The sequence below is a fragment of the Balaenoptera musculus genome, chromosome 15 (assembly GCF_009873245.2).
Source record: "Balaenoptera musculus isolate JJ_BM4_2016_0621 chromosome 15, mBalMus1.pri.v3, whole genome shotgun sequence".
NCBI lineage: Eukaryota > Metazoa > Chordata > Mammalia > Artiodactyla > Balaenopteridae > Balaenoptera > Balaenoptera musculus.
In genome coordinates this window covers 21871276-21895171 of record NC_045799.1, presented here as the reverse complement: position 1 = coordinate 21895171, position 23896 = coordinate 21871276, and the positions used below count along the sequence as shown (strand labels likewise).

Genomic DNA, 23896 nt, shown 5'->3' with positions numbered 1-23896 from the left:
ACTGACAGGGACAGGGTAAAGGGACAAAGGAGGTGATTAAATAGTTAATCGCACTAGGGGACTGTAAGTAGAGAAAAAGTATGGGAGACCCCTTGATCACTCAAGAAAGCAGGTTTGCTTACCCACAAAACCAAGCAGGCTTGCTTAGCAACAAAACCGTGCGACAGAAACATGAGACATGCCCCAAAACAATAAAACAATGGTGGAATGAGACCCACATCCTGCCCAGTGAGCTCAGTAAGTTATCTGTCTCTCAGATTCATTGTGGCATATAGTAGGTGCTTAACAAATGTTAGCCCTCTTCCCTTCTCCTTCCAACATGGCCTTTATTTAAGAAGTACTTCTGGAAATGTGTATTCCCAGCATGTCTTATCTCTGTCAAAGTTCCAGGCTACAGAAGACATTTTGCAAGTAATAAATTTAGGATTAAGCTTTAAAATGAGAGGTGCCCACATCTGAGCATAGCTTGATGACTTAGGAGGTCATCTTGAGGTGTTCGCCCAGAACTAGGAGTCATTTAGGAAGTCTGTGAAAACCTTTGTAAGGTGGCCTTTCAAAGGAATCCTCGACTGACCTCTTCCATGAGTTCATTCACTCTAAAGTTTTCTTCAGCCATTATTTGTTGAATACCTAATGGTGCCAGAAAGGAAGAGTGCCTTTCTGATTATTACTGTGCTTATTCGTGTCATGCTGGAGAGTAAAATCTCTGTTTTCCAATCCCTGTGCCAACATGTGTCCTACTATCTTACACACAGTCTCCAGGAGCTACCAGGGTGAGGTCAGAGGCTTCCCAGGAGCAGGAAGACTTCCTGTAGTCCCCATGGGGCTGTCTCACTGAGCAGGGAAAAGCACGAAGCCAGGCTGAGGGGAGTTCTGGGATACCACTGCCAGCAGGGACACACTGCTGCTAATCTGCAGCCGTGCGCAACATCTGCCAAGTCTGCTTATCATTCCCCTTTACCAAATATTTATGATGAAGCAGGCTGGGGAATTCTTTCCTTGGAAATGCATCTTGGGTTCCATAGTGGTAAACAAGTAGGATTTGTTTCACAGAAATTACTTCGAAGTCAGTTTTTTCCAGAAACCATCTGCTTTGTATAAAGCAAAGGGACATTGGCATTCAATTTATAACTATGTTCAAAATGGGCTCCCTGCTTATTTTTTACAGCTCAGTTTTCTAAGAAGTACCCCAGAAATTTGGGTGCTAGTAAATTTAGTTTACCACTAAAAAGGCAGATTTGGGGCAGTGGAGAGAAAACTGGTCAGATCAGTCTCTGGGTCTTAACTAGCTCTGAGAACTTGGATAAAACATATAACCTCTCTGGGTCTTACTTTTTCTCATCTGTAAAATGGGGAGAATAATTCACTCCAAGTGTGGTCATGAACATAAAGTGAGAAAGAGTATGTGAAACACCTAGCACAGTAACCTGGCATGTAACACTAATAAATGTTTTTTTTCCTCTTAAGAAAGACCCATTGGGGAGTTCCCTGGTGGCCTAGTGGTTAGGACTTCGGGTTTCACTGCCATGGCCCGGGTTCAGTCCCTGGTTGGGGAACTGAGATCCCACAAGCTGAGCAGGCAAAAAAGAAAAAAAAGAAGAAAGAGAGAGAAAGGAAGGAAGGGAGGGAAGGAAGGAAGAAAGGAAGGAAGGAAGGAAGGGAGGGAAGAAGGGAGGAAGATCCGTCGGGAAAGGCACGTAAATCTCTCAGAACCTTAGTTCTTTATTTGTACAACTGTAAAATGGTTGCACTGAGTATATGGAAAAATTAGCTTGTGAGAAAATGATGATGGCAAAGTACTCCATATATCTGCCAATTGTTGATTATATCTTGTTCGTAAAACAGAATATGGACTCTGTCTTCCCAAATGCCGTGTGTTTTTTAGGATTAGCCAGGTGCCTTTATCTCCTCCCTATTATGAGTCTAATACCTGTTAGAATATGATCCTGAAGCAACTTCGCAGAGATGACTGCATGTTTTCCCGGTAGTTTTTGTGTGTGCAAGATTATAGAATGGTTTAGTTCGTTAGTCTCACAATGGAAATGAAAGAACTGTGTTAGTGCAGCACTGAAATTCCTTCTGTACTTTCACTGCTGTATTACTGGCTGATGGAAAAAGGGTTAAGAAGTCAGACTTCAAGGAAATGAACATAAGGCCGCCTTGGGTCTGCGAGCAGGTTTTTCTGGTTTCTGTGGAAGTCTGGAGGAAGAGTGTGTGGAGCCCAACAGTTGGTGAGGCTGCAGCAGCTTAAAAGAGGACTTTACTGCTAATGTGGGAAGAATAGGAGGAGGAGCGGTGGCTGTTAGAAGAGTGCAAAGGCAGGACTGGTGAATAAGATGAAAGTCGTGCAGAGGTAGGTTTAGATCATTCCCTGAAGGCCCTGGAAACAGGTATTTCTTTCTTTCTTTTTTTTTCCCCCTAAACTGAATTTCTGATCTAAAGCAGGCATCCAGGGATGGCTTTCAGAGGAGTGTGAAAATACCTCCCTTGCTTTGGGGCTGTGATGATCAGCTCTCCTGAGCCAAGGCAGGTTGATACTTGGAAAGTGGGAAATTGGAATAGCGAAGAAATCACTGAGGAAGGGGAGAATGTGGGAGAATTCTGGCACTTAGGTTTAACCTCGAGTATATCCGAATCCATGTTATGACAGGGTTCTGCTGTGCTTTCCTAACCTTTTAGGCTTATTTGAGAATACAGTAAGCTAACCATTGAAAAGGACTCTTTAAAAAAAAAAAAATCACATTACAAATACTCATAGTGATTGTCTCATTTTAGGATCTAAAGATTTTTTAATGTTTTTTGTAGGGCGTGGGTGGGGAGAGGAGTAGTAACTGTATAATTTACCTTTTTAAACCTGAAAGAGCTTTTAGGCCCCACAGAGTCAGTTTAATTTAGATGAAATACTCCTAAGTGATGTGCTAAAGGAAAGTAAACTCTAACCAGCCACAGCTGACATTCAGATGGCTTCATCAAGGGGGCTCCCTAAGGGACTCAGGCCGGTGAGTCAGAAGCCGCGCATCTGGGCCGTCTCTTACCAGTTCTTCAAAATACTGCTGGGTGTGAGTGCTGCTTATGTGAGTATTGGTGGGAATGCAGAGAGAAAACAAAGGTGCTGAAACTCCAGGCATGCATTTCTGCCATTACAAGGATGAGGGTTAATTTTTTTAATTAAAAAAAAAAAAAAAAAAGTTGTATCAGTCCTTCCAGCCAGGTTCTCCAGAATATAACGGAAAAGTGTCCTGAGGAGATCCTTCAAGACAGATGAAAAGAGGGAAATGTACCTTTCACCAGCAGTTACTCCTGGTTCTAGGATTTTCCCCACTGGGATGTGTGGCTGGTTCCAAAAATGAGTGAGACTGCACACTCAGCTTTCTTGGGGTAAATATCTGACTCTCAGGATGCAGTCTGTCTTTGGACTTCCTGGAAAAGAACTTACTGAATTAGTATATCAGTTAGGAATTGCAGTTGGTTGCTAGTAACAGAGACTCGAAATCACAGTGGTTTAAACAAAATAGAACACATCGAGGTTTATTTCTCTCTCATGTAAAGTCAGCCCACAGGTCAGCAGGACTGGACTGGCACTTTCACAGTGTCAGCCTGAGCCCAGCTTCCTTCTGTCATTCTCTTCCTTATCACAGGGCCAGGGATGTTTGCTTGCTTGTTAAGGCGCCCCAGGCACCTATAAAGTGCCTGGCTTCCGTTTTCAGGATTGCCTCATGGTCTTAGATGGTTCCTAGAGTTTTAGTTACTATGTCTACATTCCAAAGCACAGAAGAGCAAAAGGGGAAGGGAGCAGGGCAGAAGGGGTCATGGCCGTTCCTGGAAGTCCCAAATACCAGTTCATCTTAAGTCTTGACCCAAAGTTAGTCACACAGTCATACCTAGCTATAAGGGAAGTGGTGGTTTGTTTGTTGTTGTTTGTTTTTTTAAGCTGGGCATATTACCAAGTAAATATAGGTTCTATTAGTAAGAAATAAGAGGAGAAATTGGGTAGGTAGCTGGCAGCCTCAACCAGTCAGGATGCTGCCACGTGGTATAGAACACCTCTCTTGGGCAGAGCTTGTCTAGGCCGTCTCAGAGTGGTGCTCCCCAGAACCAGCATCAGTCCCCAATCCACACTGCCGCTGCTGGAGTGATAGGGTTGGTTTCACTGACAAAGCACCCTGTAGGAGCCATAGAAAACTACAGATTGGAATCATTTTCCAAGGAGACAGTTGCGTACGCATGTGGCAGACACTTAGAGTTTCATGGACCTCTCCTTCAGCCCATCTAAGATATGGGCCTTCCCTGATATATGAACATTAGACTTTTAGGGAACTTCATGCTTTCAGCTCAAGCCCTGAGTTGGGAGAATTAGATGCCACATCCCTCTGTTTTTGTTTTTTATTTTCACTCTGAGTCCTTGGAGAATAATTGTGTAGCAGAAAGAAGCATTTCTTGGGCATACATATCCCTTTCTTGCTGTAAGGCCCATTTTCCCACAGATTCAAGTCCGTAAATTAGTTAAGCTAGTACTTAAACACTTTCTTAAATCCATAGTGCTACTGGAACTCTGAAAGGAAGGAAAGAAATCCTGTGGGAAAGTGGAACTAAATTTTTAAAAAGCAACACCTGTCATATTGCTTTGTACCCAGTAGATGCTTAGATACTTTGTAGAATCTCACCGCAACTGAAAAATTAGAATACTGAATTAATTTTGGCTGTATTTCAGGTTAAATGGGTTTCAGTGGGCCTGTTTCAATGGAAAATGCATTCAAAATTTCAAACAACAAACATATTAAAAACTACTTTTTGGAAAAATGGCCTTCAGGAGTCTCATCATTTATATTCCAAGTTCACATCTCTCTTTTTTTCTTTAGGAAATGTCCCAACATTTCCTAAAGAAAATTTTCAAACCTACAGAAAAGTTGAAAGCACTGTACAGCAAATGCTTATGTCCCCACCACCTAGATTCTACAGTTAACATTTTACTATATTTGCTTTGTCATGTATCTATCCATCTCTCTCTCATCCATCCATTTTATTTTTTGATGCATGAAGTAAGTTGCAGACATCAGAACAGTTCACCCTTAAGCACTTCAGCCTGAATGTCATTAACCTAGAGTTCAGGGTTTTTAAAAAAATAAAATTGCATAGAGTGAAATGCACAGATCCTTGAATGCAACATTTGATGGATTTGAACAAATACATACTCTGTCAAGATACAGAACATTACCACCATTCCAGAAAGTTCCCTCATGCCCTTTCCCAGTCAGATCCCTCCTCCCACCTCACAAATGTATCTACTGTTCTCAGTTTTTCACCATAGATTAACCTCATCTGGAACCTCATATCAGTGGCCTCAGGCAATGTATACTCTTCGGGGGTAAAGCTTTCACTCAGCATACTGTTTTTGAGATTTATCCATGAAGTAGTATTCCATTGAGTGGATGTATTTTTCCGTTCTTCCTGTTGACAAACTGTTTCACATTTGGGGCCATTATGAATAGAGCTGCTATGAACATTCTTGTATAAGTCTTTAATACCAAGGAGTGGAATTGCTGAGTCATTTGGTAATTGTTCACATTTTTTTGATACCTAGAATCTTGTCATTGAATTAAGGGAGGACCTGATGTATCGTCCAAGCCACTTCTTTCCTTTTACAATCAAGGATGTTGAGGCCCAGAGAGTAGGTGGAGAAGAGACCTATTTAGAGTCACATAGAAGATTTTTCTCGGAGTTTGGACCAGAAACCCATGTCTCTTTACTCTGGTGATCTTTATGTTGTACTTCCCTTCTTCCCCCAGAAAGGGGGCAAGGAAATTGGCTTCTTTCTGAAAGATCATTAACTATTTCAGGTTTTGGTTAGGGAGAATCACCTGTTAGATATACCCAAACGCAATATATTGTGTGTATTTGTCACGTACGTTTCTGTAATATTCTGGATCTGGTCCTGCTTCTCCTCCAGTGTACATTCCTATAAATCTTCCAGGATGATCTTTCTGGGACAGAAATCTGATCATGTTGCCTATTTTCTGTCAACTCTTCTGTAGGTCCTGTGGGATAAAATCCAGACTCTAGCTGAGTGTGCAAGGTTCTTGCTCACCTCTCTTTCCTCATCTGCCATCCCCTCACCCACCCACAGCAGCCTGTCCTGTGTTGTGCTCCTTTATATCTCTATGCCCTTAAACCTCTTGTGTGTTGTCTGGAATGCCATTCCCCCTTTGTCTCTCTGATAAATTCCTTCTCATTCTTCAGAGTTTGGCTCATCCAGACCCTCTCAGGGAGTCAGTTATTCCTTTTTATACAAATGTATCTCTTATAGCTAACTCTTACCATGCTGTTTAGTTAGGATATCAAATTCAGTATTAGTTGAATCTCTGGCACAAGGCTAGACACTGAGGTGTGTCAGTGAGTAAGATGGACCCTGCCTTGCAGGAGCTTACCATCTGTTGGGGAGATTCACATAGCAAGAGCGGTTTCAGTACTGCGTCATCAGTACTCATAGGGCCAGCAGTGTAGGAGAGCTTACGGGAGCTCCCCACAGCCTTCCAGGCATCAGGTATTTTGAAAACTTTATCAAATGAAACTATCTCATGATTTTATTTGTACTACTATTGAGGCTGAATGCTTTTTTAATATGCTTATTGGGTATTTTTTAACTCTTGAGGAAAATAATCAAGTTTTATTATAGTGGAACTAATGAGGTTACTTCCTAATTAGCTGTGAAACCCTGGGAGGCAAATTTCTTTTCCTAGCTGAGTCTCTAGTCTCTTCTCTGTAAAATGGGGAGGATAATAAACATGGTTCAAAGGATTGTTGTGAGAATTAAATAAAGTAATACATGCAGAGCACACATAGGCACATGATAGGTTCACAGTAAATTTTGCCTCTTTAAGTCCCCAGTCTCTAGCCCAGTGCCTGCCAGGATTCAGTAAATGTTTGTGAAGAACAGGAATATATGTATTTTGTGTATGTGTTAAAAGGGACTATATATAGATGCTTAACACAGATCCATCTGTCTTGAAAAGAGTGTTTGATTTGACTTGCATCAGTATTCAACTGGAGTGGCTGAGTGCACACGCATGACTCTTCTTGGGTTACCACATCCCCTGCTTGGCACATGTCCACTATAATGAAATGTAAAAAGGGAAAAAATAATAATAAAGGCAGAGCAGTGTGATGTTGTGGCTTGATTTGACAGGGCCTCCTGCTACTTCAGCTGCCAGTGCCAGGCATGGAACAGATTAATCTGTATTCCAACACACCAGTGCTGAAGTCAAGATCGATCTAATTAGGGTATTTTAAACATCCTGTTTGCATCGAGAGTCTTACCAGAAAGCAGGGTGTCTCTCCATCTGGGGGAGCTCAGGGGGAGGTGGGCAGCAAGGTTCAGCAATAAAACCGAGGTGGTTTTAATTTTAGAAATGAGGGAAGATCACTTCTGTATGATTTCATTAAAACAAAAGAGCTAATGGCCTTAAACAAAGGCAGCTCTTCAGCATGGCCTTGAATTTTAAAGTGGCCCTCCAAGAGCTTGCCATGACATGGGCCTGCTGGTTGAAGTACAGGGACCATTTCCATCCTAAGAATAGGACTCTGGCTGACCCATATCTTTCTTAACCATTTAGGCTGCTGGAAGGAGGTGCAGGCTCTGAAGCTGGGTAGGCAGATCAGCCCTGAATTCATTCCCCAATGAGCCATGCTGGGCCAGTATTTAAATGCCAGGCCATTGGGGTGTTGGTTAGGGTCCACTTTCCATAGTCCAGCATGTACGTTTATCCATTAGCTGCACCCCTCCCCCACCTTTCCAACCTAATCACCTTTTGTCCCCCTTCCCTCCCACCACACTGATCTCCTCCCAGTTCTTTGCCTGTACCCTGTACATTTCAACTTAATGCCTTTGCTTCATGCTTGTCCATCTGTTTGGAATAGTGTTGTTCCCATTGCCCCTTCTCCTGCCGAGGCTCTTCTCTTGCCTGCTTCTCTTCTTCAAGGCTCAGCTCAAGTGCCATCTTGCCTACCAGTCTCCCCAGATATCCTCACTGGAAGAGTATTTGCCTCATTGGTAGTTTCTGCCCCTTTCCCATTCACTATTATTTTCTGTCAAGTAATTTTAGACATAGTATACCTCAGTCACCTAGAGGGCAGGATTGTCTGATTGTCTCAGTCCCCAAACACTGTATCTTATATGTTGTAGGATTCTATCTTATGAATAAATGAATAAATCAGTGTCAGTTCCTGTCCCAAAGATAGTCCCGTGGCCCAGCTCAGCTGGTTAATGCCTCCTTTTCCTTTCTGGTAAATATAATCTTCCCCTGCCTCATGGGACCAAAACTCCAACAGAGATGCAAGCGGGACACCTCTGAAATCCAGAGGCACAGAAGGATGAGGAAGTCACATTTAGGGATTATTACTGTGCACCTTGTCACCTTCGTCCCTCTGTTCCTCACCTCCACCCCAGTCCTCACCTTGGGAGACTTGCTAATATAAATAGTAGTCCATTTGTCCCAGGATTCGAAAATGTGGTCCAAATTTGTGCTTCAAGAATTAAATGTGCGCCTAGAACCCAAAATTCTAGCTTCTGTCTACCAGCTTTGCCATAGAAAACTTGGGATTGTGAGCTCACAGACATTTACTTCCCAGTGTAACACCTCCAGCCTTGCTCATAAGATGATGAGAATGAGCTTCTCTAGAGTGGACTATCTTCTTTCATCTCTATAGTCCCAGTACTTAGTACATTGCCTGGCACACAGTAGGTACTCAGAAGTTTGAGTAAAGGAATGGCCGGTGTATGTACCACTTTGTGCCCTGTAATTACTTGTCCTGTGGTTATAAAACTCATAAAGGAGAGCGTCTTTTTCATTTCCTCTGTAGATCATGTGTTGTGTTTTCAGTTCTTGCAGCAAGATCAAAAGGCAAGGACCATCTCTGCTTAGATGTGCTGTGTCCTTCAGCTTACTGATAAATAGCCACTGCCCACCTCAGGGCTGTTTGCAGGTCTCCCAGAATCTTGTATTATTTGGCTTTATAGGCAACCACACATAAGGTCTTTATTTTAATTTATTGTGGGATTAAAGAGTCTGAGTGAAGTTGGCTTTGTTCCATTTTAGAGTTAGAACAAATCTCGAGTTGTAGAAAATAGCCCTACCAGCTGAGAAAGTCAAGCCATCTAAGTTCCTATTTTTCTCAGCAGGGGCTAGTTAGAATAGCCCAGGCCGACTGAAACATGTTCAGTGGCCAACATGTGGTCAGGATGCAGTATGGAAGGAGTGAGGTGACGATCTCTGGCAGGTGCCTCGGTGAGAGAATCTCTTGTGATGCTCTTTTTCAATGCAGCAGATTTCAAACTAATGTCTCTTGAGTGCCTACTGTGAACATATCTCATTTGATACAATGGATTTAATAGAAGGGACAGCCCCATTTTACAAATAAGAGAATTGCTGAGGCTCAGAGATTAAACAGTATGCCAGTGGTTTAGTTTAACCAGCTAGTGAGTGTCAGAGGCAAGATTTGAATCCAAGTCTGTCTGATCCTGAAGCCCCACATAGTTAATTAATTAATTCACTTGGCGTTTCTGGAGGAGGTCCCTGGAGTTAGTCCTCTCAGTGTACCTCTCAGCAGTAGGACACTGATAGGCCTAGTTGTTTATAGGCCTGTCTGGATGAATAACTCTCCTCACAGAGAGAGGTGACGTTAGCCTATTGGGATTTGGGCCATACTTTTTTAACAATGAGGATGGGAAATGCACTTCCATCTCATTCTTTACAAAAGTGGCACATACTGTAGGAGGCTGGTTAGAGTGATTGCCACAGTCTGGTTGTGCCATTCTGGAAAGACCTCTGATCTGGGTATACTAGATCTTGGGTTCTTAACCCAAGAGCCATCCTTAAGAGATGGGAACACTCTGAAACTTCATGGAAATGTGCCATTTGTATCTATATATACGGGAGGGAATAGCATGCATAAGGGTTCATCAGATTCTCAAAAGTGTTTGTCATGATTTTAAGAAGGAAAAAATAAGGGGGGGGGGACAAATTGCAGATCTAGATTTCAGTGGCCTAGAAAGGTACTTTTGACTGGAGGCAGCAAATCACATCCTTTATCAGGGCTCTTGTTTCTATACTCGAAATCCCAGAGGAGTTGAACCAAAGATTTCTAATTCTCCTTTCAGCTCTGAAAATTACAGAATTCTAATTGACCCTAGAGAATCAAACTTTTAGCCCCCCTTGCATATATCCAGGGGGGGTCTAACCAATTGCTGATCACTCTTGAGAGGCCCTGAAGGGATTTGAGCTGGGGGAAGAATGGGCCAGAACGACTCCTCTAGGCAGTTTCACTAATTAGTGTCTGAGGCAGCCAGTTGTCTGACTGTTGAGCAAGGCACCCAGCAGGCAGGGACTCACACTGGCACACAGTTTCAATACTGGCTCTCTAATTCTCCACCGAGACCCCTGCCTCCTTACCTAGTGACTTCAAAGTGCAGATTTGTGTGACCTTCCCCTCTCTGGAGCCTTGTGGATTCCTTTAATGTGTGCGCGCGTGCGTGCGTGTGTTCTGCTCTTCCTGGGTCCTGCCTTAGAGGTTGTTCTCTGCAGTGGGGCCACCACATCCACCCTGTCTATATTGACAGCTCCATAGCCATCCTTCACCTCCATTTTATCCTGTCGAAATGACAGAGCAGCTGAGCGGTGTTGGCCAGCAGGTAAACCTGTTATCTCCCCTGCTCTCCGTGCCAGCAGCTCTCCCCATCTCCTTGGTGCGTGAGAAATTGACACCACCTTGGGCTGAAATCTGTTCCTAGGGAAGCTACATTTATTAGTGGCTAATGAAAGCGTGTGTGTGTGTGTGTTTGCACTCACGTGTATGCGCAAAACTTTGGGTGAATGAAGTGTTTTCCTATCTGGCAGGCGCCAGTGACCTACGACCAGCCACAGCACCCAGAGAGAGAGATGCAAAGAACATAGGCAGATTCAGGTCTGCCTATGACAACCTGTCCTTTACTTAAAATCCCAAACTAATAGGTATATGTCATTTGTTCTTAGTATACCACTGCAATTGATCAAGGTATCTCCTGTTCCAGGCTGGGATGAGCTGTGGAAATACATGCTAATATGATCTAGTTCCAGAAAAAATGATTCTCCTCTATATTATATTTTCCTCTTTGAAAATTACAGCTCCTGACACCCTCTCTGTGCTACCAGCACCCCACATCCCATCTTGTTGAGGTATATGAAGAACATTCTCTTGGGAATTCCCTGGCGGTCCAGTGGTTAGGACTCTGCGCTCTCACTGCCAGGGCCTGGGTTCAATCCCTGGTCGGGGAACTAAGATTGCGCAAGCTGCGCAGCGTGGCCCCCGCCCCCCCCCCAAAAAACAACATTCTCTTGCAACTCCTCATCCATCTTAATCAGGAAGATTAAATGGGAGAACTATTGAGAAGTTTTGGTTTAGTATTTGTGGAACTGCCCAGAACTCAAAGTCACTTCTTTGTTTGGACTCTGCTAGAAATTGCTTCTGGAAAGAGTAATTCAGTAAAAGAGAAAAGAGGGGTGTTATTTATGTCTTACCTCCATATGGCCTTTCGCTTCACTTTCCTCTCGTTAAAACTATTGACTTTTTTGTTAATCCACATTTACATAGTGCTTGTCTTTTGGACACAGTGAGCCCCCCGCCCCATGAAGCACATTTTCAGGCTTTGCATGGTTTAGTTTCTGATCTCTTTTATCATAAAAGTTTCTTCTTTAAAAGCTTTGATGGTTACCTTTTATATGTGGGAGCATGTAACCTAGTAGGAAAAGCTTCCATTTTGGAGCCAGACAACATGGGTTCAAATCTAAGTTCCCACCACTCTCTCAAGGACATGACCTACTAAGTAAATTGATTAACCTCTCTGACACTTGGATTCTGCATAATAAATCAGAAATGAGAATAGTACCTTTTGCATAGCTTAGTAGTGAAGATTCAATGAGAAAATTGTGTACAGACTCAAGCCTACTGTTATTGATACACAATAAATTGGTGACAGTTATTATTGTACCCTGCTTACTTTCATACCGGAATTTGAAGCAACTTACAGCAAAACAATATGGTGATACTAAATCTTAGCTTTGAGTAAGAATTTGTCAAAAGACAGATGTCAAACTGGGGGAAATATTTGCAGTGTAGAAGACAAAAGGGTAATACTCTTAATTTACAAAGAGCTCATAGAAATCAAAATGGGCAAAGGATAACGTCGGGCAATTCACACAGAGCAATACAAATGGTCAGTAAACATCAGAAAAGGTGTTTGACCTTATTCATAATAAAAATAAAAACATACTAATTGAAAGAAGATCCCATTTTTCACCTACAAGGTTGTCATAATTTCTAAGTTGGATAATATCCAATCTGAGTGAGGATATGGAAAACAGATATTCTTTTACACTATGTATGTAAAATTATACTTCCACTCTCAGTGTGTATGTATGATATATGTGTATGTGCATGTAGGTATTTCCCAGCACATTCTGGTTAATTAACTTAAGGTCATGCCCTTAAGCAAGTGGTAGGAGCTTAGATTTGAACCTATGTTGTCTGACTCCAAAATGTAAGCTTTTCCTACCACATATAAAAGGTAATCATCAAAGCTTTTTGTATGTACAAAACACATAGATGCACACACATACACATACTGAGAGTGGAAGTTAATTGGTACAACCTTCTTGGAAGATAATTTGTCAGTGTCTTTCAACATTTTATATGTCAATAGCTTTTGACTCACCACTTCCACTTCTAGGAATTTGCCATAAGAATATATGTGCAAAAGTGTATCCATGCCAGAAATAAAGGTATACGTGCCAGAATATGTGTACATGGACGTTCATTGCAGCATTGTTTCTAATAGCAAAAACAACAAACAACCAAAACTGGAACCCACCTAATATCCATGACTGGGGCACTAGTTAAATTATGATAAATAAGTTCAGTGGAATTCCTGACAGCCATTAAAAAAAAGTATGTGCTGATATGGAAAAATATAGTAGAGAATATATGTGTGTATATATTTACACACATGTATGTATATATACATACATGTGTGTATGTATGTATATATATATTTTTTCCCCTCCTGTAAATGTACACAAGATACTAGTAGTTTTTTGTCCTTTGGGAGAGATGAACAGGGTAGTGAGAGGAGTATGGGAAAAGAAAAATATTAGTACGTGCTCAATAAATATTTGTTGAGGACATTCATACCTTTTTGTATAGTTTGGTTTTTACCATATGCATCCATTGCTTTTATTTTAAAATTCATTGGTGGAGGATGGAGAGAGTCAATAATAAAGTAGTAAAAGAAATTGACTCCTGTGGTTGAGCATGGACTCACCTTTGAGCTTCTTAATAGCCAAGGCAGAGATGTAACTCAGGTTAAAAAGCACAAAAAATTTATCAGGAAAGAGAAACATTATCTTGATCTCTAAAAGGAATCTAGCAGCCAAGGATTGGTCTAAACTCATATCTCGTCTTATCTGTCTACAGCTTAAAATTCATTGGTGGATCCTTGTCACTTTTGTCTCTAGCCTTTTCCCACCTGACTGGCCTCTCCTCCCCCATGTGTATGTGATAAGCCATCCAAACCGGCCTTTGCATATATTGTTCCTTCTGTCTGGAGTGCTCTATCTTCTCTATCTAGTTGTCAGCCATGGCTTTTCAGTTTTGTTTAGTTTTAAGATTTTCAGTTGTTTGTTACCTCCAGTGGGAATTCCTGTAGGTCAGCTGTACCTTGTCTGTGCTCCCAGATCCCCTCTGCCTACCTCAGTGATGGAACTTGTCACACTGCACTGTAATTATTGTTTTGTTCTCCCCACTAAATACAGAGCTCCTTAAGGTTAGGGATACTATGTTGTTTGGAGGCCCTGATAACCAAGTGCTTGCCAGGCACAGAGGTAAGTGATCAGTGAATGGCTGAGTGAGTAATCTGAAATTTGGGTTCTACCTCTTTCACCAATTAGCTGTGTGGACAAGTCACTTCTCTCTAGGCCTCGATTTTTCTATCGGTACAATAAGAGATTTGGCCTAGATAATCTATGAGAACTCTCTGGCTGATTTTTTTTTTTTTCTTCCTCTATGGTTGTCAGATTGTCATATATATACATGGAGGTTGTTACCAGTTGTCATGCTGAGTAATTTCAAAGTTTCAGAACTAAGCTTGTTAAAATTCACTGCATTTTTTATGGCCTGTCCCACATCTGTTCACCAACTGAAGAGATCAGAGCCACATCCAGTTGCTTAGCCCAAGATTGCAGAACTGATTACGTCCCCCACTCTTCTTTCCTCTGATCTTCTCTCCTTGACATACACAGAAGTTTGTTTCTTTGTTGTTTTTGCCTGATGTGAGCCTCCAAAGACGTCCCTTCTTATTCTACTTTGTCACCCTGAGCTGAGCTGTCTTGGTTCCTTACCCTAGGTTCATGATGGTTTTTGCCTTCCTGTGAAGACAGGTCCTGCTCTGTCCACTTGCCACTTTCTACCCTCATCTCACCCTACTCCTGTTCCCTGCCCCTTCCTTTTGTTCAAGGTGGAGCTTATACCACCTCAATCCCAGCTTCACAACAGGGAAGAACAGAAGTTAGAAGAAAGATATTGGGGTGAACTTGGGGTCTTGAGAAGGTATAATACCTCTCTCCACAGCATATTTTAAGAAAAAATTTATACTTAAAAAAGTGAATGTACTGATAAGAGATATTTTATTCAAACTGATGGCTCCCTAAGAGAAAGTCATCCACTTACTCCCAAATGCAAAATATCTTTAAGGACCGTTTTGTAACTGATGGTTTGAGAGCATATTACCAACGCAAGCGTGCTATTACTCTGAACTTGGGATAGGCACTATATACAAAAGGTGAAAGCTATTCAAAGGCATTTGTAAAATACCCAGAGTTCAAGAGTGATTTGTTTGTCTGGTTCCACCACCACCACCACCACCAAAAACTTGTATTGAGAGCCTGCTTTCTTCCCATTTATTCAGCAGGTATTTCTAAAGCACCTACTATGTGCTAGACATTGTTGTGGGACCAGGGATATACCAATGAACAAAGCAGACTAAAATCCCTTCCTTCAAGGAGCTTATATTCTAATTGAAGGGTGGCAGTGAACAAAACAAATAATTAATGATACAGTATTTTAGAAGATAATGCATGCTGAAGAGAAAAATAAAGCAGTTAAGACTTGGAAATCGGTGGTGTTGGAGCAGTGCATTTTTAAATAGGGTGGTCAAGGAAAAGCCTCATTGAGAAGATGACAGTTGAGTAGAACTAGACTTGAAGATTGAGCCATGCAGATAGTCTGGTGAGGAGCATCTCAGGCAAGGATAACAGTAAGTACAGAGGCCCCAGGGCAGAAGCCTGTCTGATGTTAGAAACAGCATTTAGTCTGAGTGAGTTGGGAGCCATTAGAGGGTTTTACACAGAAGAATGATAGGATCTGACTTAGGTTTTAACCTAAAGGATCATTCTGACTGCTCTATGGAGATCAGGCCAAAGCGGGCAAGGGTGGAAGCAGAGAGCCCCACAAGCAGGCTGCTGAGTATTCCAAGCAAGAGGTGATGGTGCTGTGGCCCAGTGTAATGGCAGTGGGGGTAGCAGGAAGAAGACATGGCGTCCTGGGTGTAATTTGAAACTACAGCTGACAAGGTTTCTGTGGGACGTGTGAGAAAGAAGAGAATCAAGGATATCGCCACTGTTTTTGGCTTGAGAAACTGGAGAACCTGGTTGCCATTAACTCAGTGGAACAAACTGGGGACAGGCCTGAGGAGGGAGGTCAGGAGCTTGGTTCCAAAACCATGTTCAGTTTAAAGGACCTGTTAGACAACCAAGTGGAGAGAGCAGATAGACAGGTGAATTCATGAGCCTGTGTTCAGAAAACAGGACTGGCCTATAGACACAAGTGTGGGAGTTGTCAGCACGTAAATGGTCTTTAAAGCTGTGGGACTAGATGAGATCCCCAGGGAGGTGAAAGTAGATAGAAGAAGGTGTAGGAGGTAAAAATAGAAGTCTAAAGACTGAATAACTCTAGCATTAAGAGATTGGGGAAATGAAGTGGTGAGGAATGCTTCTCTGATATAAGTGAGGAAAGTGACTTTTTGAGAACTCAAACTTTGGCATATGAAGATGTTCAGTCAGTTTTCAAACAGAATATTTGTTGCCCACACTGTGAGCATTTTATTTCAAAACAAACTTTACTCTGCCATCTCCTTTTCAACGTCATTATCCTTGGTTTTTAAAAATTCTTTTTAAAGAAAAGAACCTCTTTACAGCTGAAGCCTATAATATACCCTCTTCTTCCCTGGCTAGAAGAATAGTATCTCATAATAGAAGCCTATAGGTTATGTGGACTGAAAAAACATTGTTATCCTTTTGAAGTCCTTACTGTCCTGCTGTCTTTAAACTTGAGGTAGGGATTTTAGGTGCACCAGAATGTAAGTGATAGCACTGGGACCCTATCATATTTATTTAATTCTCAGATGTTTACCTGGGAAAGTTATAAGGTAATTTGAGAATATGGTAGAACATGTCTTATTTGTTCATTATGTGCTCACCTCATGGTTAGTATTCATACTCTATTTACAGGTTATTTTTATAAATGGGGGGTATTAGTTTGAGGTTCTGTTGCAGACAATAAAACTCAAGTAATTATAGGCAGAACAGAAATTCTAACTTAGTTTTGATTCACTTGCTCAAGTTGTCCTTGGGGACATAATCCCTTTGGAATATGTTTCTTGCACCGTATGTGAAAATCAGTTCAGTTTTCCATTGACACAATTTAGGTTCTTGTCTTATTAATCAATAGCAGCAATCAGGGAAGACCTATTTATTCCTCCTTCAATAGAACCAGACCAGGCTTGAAGAGAGGTAATAATTACTGCTCTGATCACAGCATGTTCTCTTTTTTCTTTCCCAACCCAGAGCATGTCTGTTCGATCCTGGCTTCCCTCCTGCGGAACCTGAGAGGGCAGCAGCGGACCCGGCTTCTGAATAAATTCACTGAAAATGACAGTGAGAAGGTGGGTGCTTGTTGGACTGTAAAGATGGGACCGGGACCAGCGGGAACAGAATCACTATCTCCCTGATGCGATCTGAGGAGTGCTGGGTTAAGTGTTCCTGCCCTAAAATATCTTCTCCAGCATCTGGGCCCCATTGGTTTGGATCTCAAAGGTTTTTCTGGTTATTCTGCCTCTCATCTCCTAATGCATTACCCTTGACCCCAAATATTTTGAAACCATTTCTGTACGCAACAGTGTACCGTTATGGATCATTAAGATGAGGAGGAAAAGATCAGGTCAGTGCTTTAAAAATTCTTAATATGCAATGAAACCATTTGTTCCCATGTAAGTAATACAAATAAATGCAATTGTTGTTTGCAAGAAAAAAAAAAGAAAAAGAGGCCATTGGGTTAGGACACAGAACATCTTAGCAATCATGTCACCCTGGTGGCATCATCTAATGTCTGTGCGTCAGCTTCCTCATCTTTTAAATTAGGGTTGCTCTCTATCTTCCCTGCCTGCCTTATCAGGTTTTTCTAATGTTTAAGGAAACAGTGGATATGAGAATACTTTGTAAACTGAAATATATAAGATCTTAGGGTCATCATTGTTAACCAGGGAAGGTTTGGGCACAGTCTTCCTGACTGTCTGATGCTGTGTTGGAGCAGCATCTGCTATTAATCAGTACCAGCTCCTGGGTAAATACCAGGGCTGCCAAGAACCACAGTGGTGCCAACCCAGTAAAAAGAGAGGTTAGAAGTTTAGGCTGGCTTCACAGTGTTCCTTCAATCTTTTGGAAGTCTTAGGGAAAAAATGAAACTTTCAAACCCACTCAGTATTCCTCAGGCCATGTTTGAAGCATGACTTTTGCTAAGTTTGAAACTGATTTTTAGGTTATTGCTAAGCAAAAGTCAGGGGCTTTTTTTAAGTTGTGAAGGAGTTTTTCTTGCACTCTCTTCTGACTGAAAGGGAACTAAAGAGATTTTACTTAGACCTTTTTAAAAAAAAGATCAGCTCTGGGGCAGAATCTGAACATGAAAGGTTTCAGTTTGAAAAAAGAAATTTCTGTAAAGTTCTAAGTGAATATCAAGTATGTAACTTCATGCTTCTTCTCTTTGCAAGAAGGGACTTGAATTTTTATTTATTTGTTTGTTTTTAACAAGGTGAATTCAGGGGAGTCCTAGAAGGGCTGGGAATGCATAGTGTCCTTCGGGAATGGGCCTGTGTTCAAACTGCATCCATGCTAAGTGTTTGCTTTGTTCTGCCCGAGCCGTTTGATCCATTCCTGATGTGTTCCGCAGCAAAGCTCACATCCAGAGTGAGAAGTGGTAGAGTGGCTCTCCCTTTGTTGGGAGTGACAGTAAGACGAATAGGAGTTCTACTGTTCTCTTGCCTTGGTATTCTCTTTCTCACTCATGTCTGTGAAGTATCTCTCTTTCAGGTTGACAGGCTGATGGAATTGCATTTTAAATATCTGGATGCAATGCAGGTGGCCGACAAGAAGATTGAAGGGGAAAAACACGTACGTATCCCTGCCTGCCTTTTGCCATCTATTGACTTCCACTCCATTGGGTCCCTTGTGCACCTCGTATCTCCCCACAGGACAGGCAAGGGCAAAGGTGCCATCTACCTTCGTGTGCCACCTAACATGTCGTAAGAGCTGAGCAGATGACAGTCCGCCAGCGGTTATAACTGCTCTTCTAACAGGAGTGAAGTCCCTGAAGAGGATGGATGTGTACAATTAATTGATCCCGGTCTGACCTGGGAGTCTGGGTGGTAGCACAAGTACCCTTGACAAGAGCTTCTCTTCGAAAATCTGACCAGAGCACAGTGCTGTGACTTGGTACCACAGTGGCAGAGGGTGTCTTGGCACACACACTTGCTGGCTTCTGTAGTCATAGGGAGGCACTGGAAGGAAACTGTGAGGTCATTGAATCCAGTTCCCGCATTTGCAGATGAAACCTGGCGACCTAGAGAAGGGAGCTCAAAGCTCTGCAGCACGGCCTGCACACCGAGTCAGAGTGACTGAGCCGCATTGTCTGATGCGGTGGTTGCTGAGGGAGATGAAACCTGCTAGATGTTTTTTCTTGACAGGCCATACTTACCTAGGGTGTTATCCTACCTCCTGTATTTTTCATCTGCTTTGATTTTGTTCTCTGCTGTCTCTGGCCTCTGTAGCTTTCTCATCTGTCCCTTTAATTGGGGCAGGTTTTCATATTGGTTAATGTCTGATTTGTATTCTCTCTCTTTTTTGTTTTTGGCTGTGTTGGGTCTTTGTTGCTGCGTGTGGGCTTTCTCTAGTTGCGGCGAGCAGGGGCTACTCTTCGTTGTGGTGCGCAGGCTTCTCATTGCGGTGGCTTCTCTTGTGGTGGAGCACGAGCTTCAGTAGTTGCAGCACGTGGGCTCAGTAGTTGCAGCATGCGGGCTCTAGGGCACTCGGGCTTCAGTAGTTGTGGCACGCAGGCTCAGTAGTTGTGGCTCGTGGGCTCTAGAGCACAGGCTCAGTAGTTGTGGTGCATGGGCTTAGTTGCTCCACGGCATATGGGATCTTCCCGGACCAGGGATCGAACCCGTGTCCCCAGCATTGGCAGGCAGATTCTTAACCACTGCACCACCAGGGAAGTACCCTCAGTCTATGGTCATGTTGCACAATGATCCTTTTTTTGCTTTTTTCAAAGTCTGTAGTAGAGCCCATTTTCTTTGTGATCTGGATTTGCTATATCACTCTATTTTCTTTTCACTCTTCTTGCCTTAAAGACACACTGGAGGCTTTTGAGCCTCACTGGTGGGAGAGCCTGTTTCAGCACCCCTCCCATCTGTGTTGGGGCAGGCCAGCCATGAGGCAGAGCTGTGTGCATTGGGAATTACACTAGCATCTTCCCGCAAGTTGTGCCTCAGGCCAGGGTGAGAGACTAGAGCTTGGGGAAAACAGTGACCTTGTTGTCTGTGCCCTTGTAAGCCACCCATTCCCTTTCATAAACTATACCTTCATTTATGAATACCAGTAGATAGGTAACCATATGTATCATTCTTGTGATTTCCCTGTGCTTTCTAAACCTAGTAAGTTCTCAGATGTTTGTTGATTGATTGAATTGATTGACTGGGACTTTCTTCTTTAATGTGATACTATTACAGGGTAAATGGCAGAGACTCTGAATTCTGAGGCTGGACTTCAGATACCAGCATGTTCCACACACAGTCCTTTCATTCCACACACCTCACCCCCTTTATTTTATTCTTTGATTAAACTTTCCTCTTCCCTCTTTTCTTCCATTCACAGTAACTTGTACATGGTCGACACTTAGTGATTGTTAAAGTGCCAAAGTATATATTCTTCGGCTCTGACTGAATGATAATTAGAAACAAATTGAACTTTCCCTAGACTTTTGTAGGGAAACAGCCATGGGACAATTAGAACTCCTGCTCTGACAGAATTCCCCAAGTTATCTGCTGAAGGAGATTTTCAGGGCTGGTTGAAGGAGCACCTGGGAGTCCGAGGACTAGGATTTTAGTGCGGGCACCCACCTCAAAATCACTGCCTCGCCACACCTTGTCACTGCGCCTTGTGTAGCCCCAGATTGTTAGCCATAACGTGGCATCAGCAAAGGCGGTCTCTCAAATCCCCTCCAACTTAACATTTTCCCTCAGATTCAGGTAGGCATACTTTGGTAATTGCCATTTTTTGAAAATGAAATGGATTAAAAGCACAATGAGAGGTTGATCAGCGGCTGTGTTCTTCATGGAGTGCCAGCAGCAGCCTAGTAGAAAGCTGCACGTGAGCTGGGGGTCAGATAAGCCTGGATTTGAATTTGAGCTCTGCTGCTCCCTAGCTCTGAGACCTTGGACAAATGAGTTGAACTCTCCGAGCTGTGATTTCCTCATCTGTAAAATGGCCATCACACCTCCCTTTCAGTGCTATCATGAAGACTAAGCCTAAACTATGAATTTACTTTGTTCAACAAGTAAAAGCTACTGCTGCTGTTAGATTTTCCTAGCTTCCTTTGGAATTCCCGTGTAACTTTTAAGTATGCCAGGCAGTCCTTTTCCTAAGAGCATCCTCCTTACCAGATAACCCAGAAGGAGTTGTCCTAGCAGACCAGAGCATGGGCACCATCAGATGCTTCATCTGAGGTGAAGCTGCAATAGACTTTGGTTTTTGTTTGTTTTTTTGGGGGGGGGAGGGTGTTGTTTTCTTTTGTTTTGTTTTTTGAGAAAGACCAGAGTAAGCTGTTGGGCGTCAGGGAGCAGCTTGCATGTAGCTGTTAGAAACTTGGGTTGCTTCCCACAAGATTATCTATTATCAGCATTGAAGAGGGTGTGAAATTGATTAGCACTGACGGAGAGTAATGGCTGCAGCCACTCTCGCCAGCACTCACGGTGCTTCTGTGTGCCACAGGCGCCGGGCCCTGCCATTCCCTGACAAACACCTGTCTCCTTGATGCCAAGGCTGTTTTGCTGGGCACTGGCAAGCATTCCAAGGCTATTAGTGCTCAGCAGCCTCAGTGTTGCTCGGAGAGTCGTGGCGGGGTGGGGGGTGAGGGACGTGCTTGTGAGCAGCGCTCTCTGCCAGCGCTCAGGCTCATCCTGCCAGATGAAGCTGCCTCACAGGTATGCAGTGACCTGGAACAAACCACCTCTTTTCGTCTCTCCTTCATGCAGTCTACTCTCTTAAGTCTCTCTTAAACGATTTGTTGCCTCACCCCACCCCACCCCGGTTAAACTTGAATGTCCTACACCTACTGGGAATTCAGCACATATTTGTTGACCTGAATTGAATACTTTTTTCTCAGGCATTTGATAACATTGACTGTCAGATCCATAATGAATAAATATCTCACATACTCTGCCAAGTCTGCAACAAAAAACACCTTACATAACAGGGTCAGGTATTAACCAAGAGAAGGGGGATCAAGTATTGACATTTTTAGTGTCTCGGAGCCACCATCTTCCCTGCAAACTTCAGATTCCCATGGGCACGGTGCAAGTGTCCATGGTTTGCAGTTGACCAAGATTCACTGAAAAGAATCCAGTCCTTTGGCAGATGTTTCTCAGGCACCTGCTCTGTGCAAGGCATTAAGCTAGGCACTGGCTGGGGGTGAGCACAGGTGCAAGTGTCAAAAGAAGAATGGGCCCCAGGAGTACTGCTGCCGCTGCTGAGGCCTGGAAGAAGCCAAGGAACAGGGGGGAAGCCATCTGCACCTCGAGTCACCCCTAACAGTTTTGTAGATGAGGCAGAATCCAAGCTGAACCTTAAAAGGAGGAGACATAGAAGGCATTTCCAGACTAGAGAGGAACAGGAGCAAAGGAGGGGCAGTGGGAAGCCAAGTTAAGTTTTGGGGCGAGTGATAAGTTATATTCCAGGGCAGAAGGTGTGAGGGGGGAGCATGGGCTTTAGAGCCAGGCTTCTTCTGGTTCTTCAACTGCGGACAAATAGCCTAACTTCCCCAGCTTTATTTTCTTCCTTTCTGGTGTTTTGTTTTTAAGGTATACATCCCAACCTGTGGGTCTGTGAGGAATTACATATTTAGGAATTTGGTGACATAGCTATAACACACGTGAAAGCTGCTTCCACAGGTCCTGGCCTGTAGAGGTGGTCAGAGAACCTTTATTTTTTTTTTCTCTGTGAGCACTGTTTCTACCACCACCTCTCTGCACACACGATTTTCTTCCTTCCCTAATACTGCAAGATTTTGTGTGCTCTGAGTCCCCTCTACTCCCACTTCCTCTCCTGCTGCTGTGCATTAGCTTCCAGCTGTATAGCCTTTGCATTTGCTTCTCCCCGTCCTGCCTCTTCTCACGCTGGTGCCTCCTTCTACCTTCAGGTCTCAGCCTAAATGTCACCCCCTCAGAGAGCTTTTCAGTGGCACCCATACGTAAAGTAGTGTCCCCATCGCCAGTGCTTCTTCGTAACCTGTAATTATTTTATATGTTTGTTTACTCTCTGTCTCTGCGACTCTAATCTCTTGTTCATCATATTCTTAGGACCTACATAGTGGTTAACATGCAGTAAATGAAGGACAACTACTCATGAGATAAAATTAATATTTGTCCGTGGGTATTAAGGAAGATAGAGGGTCCTGAGTTTTCTACATTACATCTAAACTCTCATTTTAACCCTAATTTTTGTTTTCTCTGAATAGCCCCGTCATCAAAAAAATATTTTTTACAACTGTGTAAATTCTGTGGCATACCTGTAGCTATATTAAACACACAAAGATGCTCCTATTTAGAAGAGTCTATAGGACAAACTGATAATTGTATACATACTCAGTTCAAATCACATTACCTACAATAATCTGTGACTAGGAAAGACTTTCACGTCTTGGGCAGTTGCCCAATGCTTTCACGTTATATTCAGTGTCCATGCGACTTCAGGGCCACAGTGTATCTGAACATACCCTTGGGCTTCCTGGTTAACCTTTTAAAGGGCATGTAATTCTTAAGACTCTTCTAGTGAGCAGCAGTTCTCTGTGATCTATAAATACCCAGGGTGCTTGTCTCAGCAGATTTCACCTGACTCCCCAAGCAACAAGAAGCCCAGAAAATGCCAAGGCCCCTGTTGTTAGGAAGATATCCTGACTTCTCATGGGTTCCTTCTGGCTTCTGTTGGTTAAATGTACAGAGATGCCAGGCTTCTGAGTGTCAGAAGTAAGACATAATTATATAGATACTGGCAGGGATTTTAAAAGGAGGAGGAGAGCCTTGAAGAGAGGTTTTCCTTCTTTTAGTTCCTAGGAAAATTATTCTCAGCAGGTTTATTCAATAAAGTGTTCTCGCCACATACTTTGCACCATAATGACTTACAAATTGCATGCTAATTTTGCCACAGTTAAATCATCCCAGGCTTTATCCTGGAAAGAGAAAGAGGGACTCCTTGTAATGAAACAGTATCCA

The 23896-nt window shown here is 42.8% G+C and overlaps 1 protein-coding gene across 1 annotated transcript in view; it reads left to right on the top strand.

Annotated features, from left to right (window-relative positions):
• The window catches only part of CTNNBL1 (catenin beta like 1), a 163461-nt gene that overhangs the window by 119476 nt on the left and 20089 nt on the right, over positions 1-23896 (top strand). The window contains exons 12-13 of the mRNA XM_036825769.1: positions 16926-17023; positions 18444-18524. Coding sequence (XP_036681664.1) covers positions 16926-17023; positions 18444-18524 — 179 coding nt within the window. The remainder of the gene's footprint in view (positions 1-16925; positions 17024-18443; positions 18525-23896) is intronic.